This window comes from Penaeus chinensis, chromosome 6, assembly GCF_019202785.1.
Source record: "Penaeus chinensis breed Huanghai No. 1 chromosome 6, ASM1920278v2, whole genome shotgun sequence".
Classification (NCBI taxonomy): Eukaryota; Metazoa; Arthropoda; class Malacostraca; order Decapoda; family Penaeidae; genus Penaeus; species Penaeus chinensis.
In genome coordinates this window covers 24,700,970-24,705,969 of record NC_061824.1, presented here as the reverse complement: position 1 = coordinate 24,705,969, position 5,000 = coordinate 24,700,970, and the positions used below count along the sequence as shown (strand labels likewise).

Sequence of the window (5,000 nt, the reverse complement as noted above, 5' to 3'; positions counted from 1 at the left end):
AAACAAAAAAATGTTAAGAATGTGCTGCAGAAATTATTTTCAATATATTTTAACTAAAATACAATTCTGAAAAACACACTTGTGTAAAGATAAGAAAGCTTACATAAATATGTAATCTATAATAATACAGGTAAATAAACACAAGGTTTAAAAAAAAACTTTCATTTCTTATACTCATCCCAAAATGTATAAACATTATCAGTGTAACATTTCATTCTTAGAATTCTTTTTGCAAGTGGTCCATTTCAAAATAACATCCAACACAGTATGTGAACAATATGTCCAAAAGATAATAATCTGTAGCATATCAATCTTTAAATCATACAATGCACAAGCCTTCTGTTACATGTTAACATGTTGTCAATTCTGAATATACTGCTTAACAGACTATTTCTTTTATATTCTGCTACAGATTGTTATATCAATAACAGAAATTACAAGTAATATATATAACTTAATTTCAACAATATAAAATCAATATCTTTTAAATCCTCCTCCTCCACCGCCACCTCGTCCAAATCCTCCGCCACCTCCTCTTCCAAATCCACCACCGCCACCTCGGCCAAATCCTCCACCGCCACCTCTTCCAAATCCTCCACCGCCACCTCGTCCAAATCCTCCACCACCACCTCGTCCAAATCCTCCGCCTCCACCTCGGCCAAATCCACCTCCTCCGCCGCGCCCTCCTCGGCCACCACCTGAAATCATTGAGAATGTGAATAAAAAATATATCTAAAAACTAATGTGGTAGAGTACAGTATATCACCAAATATCTGAAAGGTGTATGTGATCACAAAAAAAAATGCTACCAACAATGACAATAAAACAATAAAAGCAACAACAGTGATACACACCACGACCTCCACGTCCACCTCGTCCACCTCGTCCACCACCTCTCTTGTGACCAGGCAAGAACATGAACAATGGTAGAAGTTTGGCTTCATCAATGAAGAGCTGGAAAGAATATAGCATAATTCTTAATTCCTTGTACACTCAGAATACACAATTTTATCAACTTTATATGTAAAAGCATTTCATGTTCAACCCCTTGGATCCAGATGCTTCACTGTCCACACATGGCCCAAAATATGGGCATTAGGCTTACTCTGCTGAGTGTGTGGCTGGATGCAATGCAATGTTATTTTCTCTTCTTCTGCATAAGTATTCTTAGCTTTTTTGACATTTTCCAGTCTATATTTGGCATTTAATTTATTTTATCCAAATGGCAACATACTATTTTTCTTGCACAGTCTCCATACCATTATCTAGGTGGTCCATGATAGTAACATTAAGCAATATTTTATTACAATTTTTTCGTAATATTCAATTTTCTATAATATAACCTGTGCAGCTGCTCACAACAGGCAGGTACAGAATCCTCAGCATGGAAATGGAGTCCCCCCTGAAGCCTGTGATCTTCCAGCCACTAATCATAGATGGTACCTTCTACACTTGTTTATCATTGGAAATAGTGCAAAGGCCCCTTCCTATATGCCCACTGAGTATTATCACCCTCAAAGAGCTTTGTACACTCATGGTAAGTCATTGCCATCATCCTGACCTTCAGCCAAAATTTTTATGATGGCAAGTTCCTATCACCCAGGCCCTCAGCCAAATTTTTTCATAGCATGATTGTCACGCCATCTGGATCTTAGGGATTAAGTAAATGTGATAGAAATCCCTGTTTCTTGCATATCTTGTTTGACAAAGATTGATTATGATACTGACTAGTAGTAGTAGTAGTAATAGTGGTAGTAGTACTAGTAGTGGTGGTAGTGGTAGTGGTAGTAGTAATAGGGGTAGGGGTAGGGGTAGGGGTAGGGGTAGGGGTAGGGGTAGGGGTGGGGGTGGGGGTGGGGGTAGGGGTAGGGGTAGGGGTAGGGGTAGGGGTATGGGTATGGTGGTAGTATAGTAGTAGTAGTAGTAGTAGTAGTAGTAGTAGTAGTAGTAGTAGTAGTAGTAGTAGTAATAATAATAATACTACTAATAATAATAAAGACACTAAATAATGATATTAATAATGAAACATCAATCAAAATTTACAATACCTTTGTATCTTTTTGGAATGAAGATGCTTTGAAGTTTTCACCCAGCTTTACCGAAATAAATTTATCGTGAGGAGTTCCAAAGATTTCATCAACTTTTCCAATCTGAAAATCATAAAGAAACATTATAAGGAGAAGAATTTCAGAATAAGACAGGCTAATAAAAGTGTGAATTACAATGAAAATGAGGATAAAAAGTTGGCACAAAATTTGTTTGGTGTCACTGTTTGATATAGGCACTCAAAGTGAAGGGAAACTTTCAATATAAACAATAAGGGGCCTAATGTGCTTAAACTAACAAGCAAACTGGCCACAAGCAGGGGAAACTGCCAGTGCATGCCAACAAACCTGTATTACTGGCAACTATACAATTTTTAATACTGCAGTTAGTGGGTTATGACAATCAATGCTACAAAGTAAAGTAAAATGCATGGAAATTTAAACCATATAATTTAGTTTTATGCAAACGAGCTTTACATACCATTATCATTATCATAGCAATCAATTATACTATAACTATAAAACATTACAAGAATAACATCCAGAAGATGGACCTTCATCAGACTTATATTCAAACCTAGACAAGAGTTTTGATGATTTCCCTTAATTCCCAGTTAAATTTCAACAGTATGATAACTTCCTGATTATGATCACATCACAGATTAACACAGCCTTATTTTCCCATCACAACTAGGTTCTTATATATACAAGCAAATATTACTAACTGCAAAGTGCACTCCACCAATGCTATGAATTATACCATTCTGTATTAGTCTGTAACTATAGAGTTAATTTATTCCCTCTCACTGTAACCAAACCCTAAGTCAGAATTTTTTAGCTGCTTATTACTTCAATCCAATGTAGTAAGTACTTACTTGCTCTTTGTTCTGAAGAAAAATTGGTGCATTAAAATAGGGGACATCTTTGTGAGTCACTTTGCACACTAGATCTTCCTGTGCTGTATGTGTGAAAAGGGCATATTCAAGCACCTGAAAGATAAATGTTTTATACCAATTAATTACAACAAGACACATGCAAGTGTGGAAGACAACATATTTGGTGCACATTCGAAAGTTTCTAACAAGCCATAGAAATATACATATTAACATGTTTGCACATTTTGTATTTAACAAATAAAACTTACGCTTTCTGGGGGACCCTGGTCACGTCCTCCAAATCCTCCTCCTCGCCCTCCACGGAAACCTTTCCAAGGGAAACATATCAGTAATAAAGTATATACAGGGCACTCTATTTATATAAACATAACTTTTACACCTAATTCTCAGTTAACAAAAGCTGGATAACATTAATTCCAGGGTACATATAGTACAAGGTATTACATCAAATAAATAGATAAATGAATTCTTGGACTTCTTTTTCTATGACACAACTGTCACAAATCCATACAAAGAATAAAAGACTGCATTAAGATTTTCCATGTTTTTGCTATAATCTGAAACTGGTCATCATTCCCATTACAATCCATTTCTGTTTTTTTTGCTAATAATGGGAAAATATACATATTTCAGATAATTTACTAATGCCATGCTGTTTGCGTATGTGCAAAACTAAAATCATACTTTGAAAAAGATTATCAAACTGCATATGCTTACCACCACCTCCTCTGCCACCAAAACCACCTCTTCCACCCCCGAATCCTCCACCCCCGAATCCTCCACCTCTGCCGCCTCCTCCTCTGCCACCACCTCTGCCACCACCTCTTCCAAACATTTCTGTCTGAAAAACAAATTAAAGAAAAAAAAATTATATCATTGCTCTGGAAGAGAGAAGGGTTGAGGGTTGTTTTAATGAAGACCTTTTTCTGTTTTTTCCCTCTTACCCCTTTTAACCCATCAGCACAGATGGCATGAATACATCCCATATCCACTGCAATATAAGTTTGTTTATTGTATTTACACAAAGATGGCTCTACAAGTGCATAGTCACCAAGGAATCTGTTATTAGTCCTACCTATCTCACCTATTTACCCTATTCATTGATTTTTGGAGTTTCTTTTGTATTATTTCAGATTTTAATAACAAACTTCATAACCTTAACATCAATAATAATAATAGTATCAAATTCAATAGTATTAGAAAAAGATATTTTCCTGCAATTTCAAGGAATGGGGATATCAACAGTGGTCACTAGAGCCTATTGACAGACTCCTTGCTGGTTGACCACATGTGGAGCCATCTTGTATGCAATAATTCACAAAAAAATAATAGGGACAGCACCAAACTCTAATAATCATTGGATTGATCATAACGAGTATTTGGGAATATCAAACGCCCAAAATTAACCTATCCACGACAAATACCGCCTAGTGAAAAATAAATAAAACCTCTCTAACCCATACCCTAATCACCATGGCTTTCGTCTCCATCAAGACTTACTTTCTTCATTTCAACATTGTTATTTACATGACCAGAATTTTTCAAGCAGTTAAGTTGTTTTTTCTATTTGCAACAGTGGCCTTTGTGTTTTCCAATCTTAAAGCAGTCAATATATAAACATATAGCAATGTTTACCTTATACATACATACATACATACATACATACATACATACATACATGGATGTATGAATGTATGTATGTATGTAGGTATGCACGCATGCATGCATGCACGGATGTATCTATGTATGCACGCTCACGCACACAGACAAACACACACAGGCACACACATTCTATCTTTAAAAGTAAAATGGTGGTTTATGTTCATATTCAGTGTTCACTTTCCCTTGTACTTATAGACCATCCAAGAGAGATGCAGTTACAGTAGTACCCTTAAATGAAATTATACAAAAAGGTCAAGTTGGATTGGATTTCACACACCAGAGCTACATTATCAAACTACTAATTCGATGAGAATATATTAGTGGGATAAATCATCCTAAATTAACTTGTTTATTTAATTAGTAACACCTACCGGCCACGCATGTTCATAAGGAAATT

General features: G+C 35.8%; 1 protein-coding gene across 1 annotated transcript in view; it reads right to left on the bottom strand.

The window, feature by feature from the left end:
• Window positions 1-29: 29 nt before the first annotated feature.
• LOC125026399 (probable H/ACA ribonucleoprotein complex subunit 1) overlaps window positions 30-5,000 on the bottom strand; it is a 5,320-nt gene continuing 349 nt past the window's right edge. Inside the window, exons 2-7 of the mRNA XM_047614827.1 lie at window positions 3,659-3,782; window positions 3,190-3,248; window positions 2,921-3,034; window positions 2,049-2,150; window positions 855-954; window positions 30-698 (exon numbers count right to left, since the gene is read on the bottom strand). Of these exons, the coding sequence (XP_047470783.1) occupies window positions 475-698; window positions 855-954; window positions 2,049-2,150; window positions 2,921-3,034; window positions 3,190-3,248; window positions 3,659-3,776 (717 nt within the window). The 5' untranslated portion in view covers window positions 3,777-3,782 and the 3' untranslated portion in view covers window positions 30-474. The remainder of the gene's footprint in view (window positions 699-854; window positions 955-2,048; window positions 2,151-2,920; window positions 3,035-3,189; window positions 3,249-3,658; window positions 3,783-5,000) is intronic.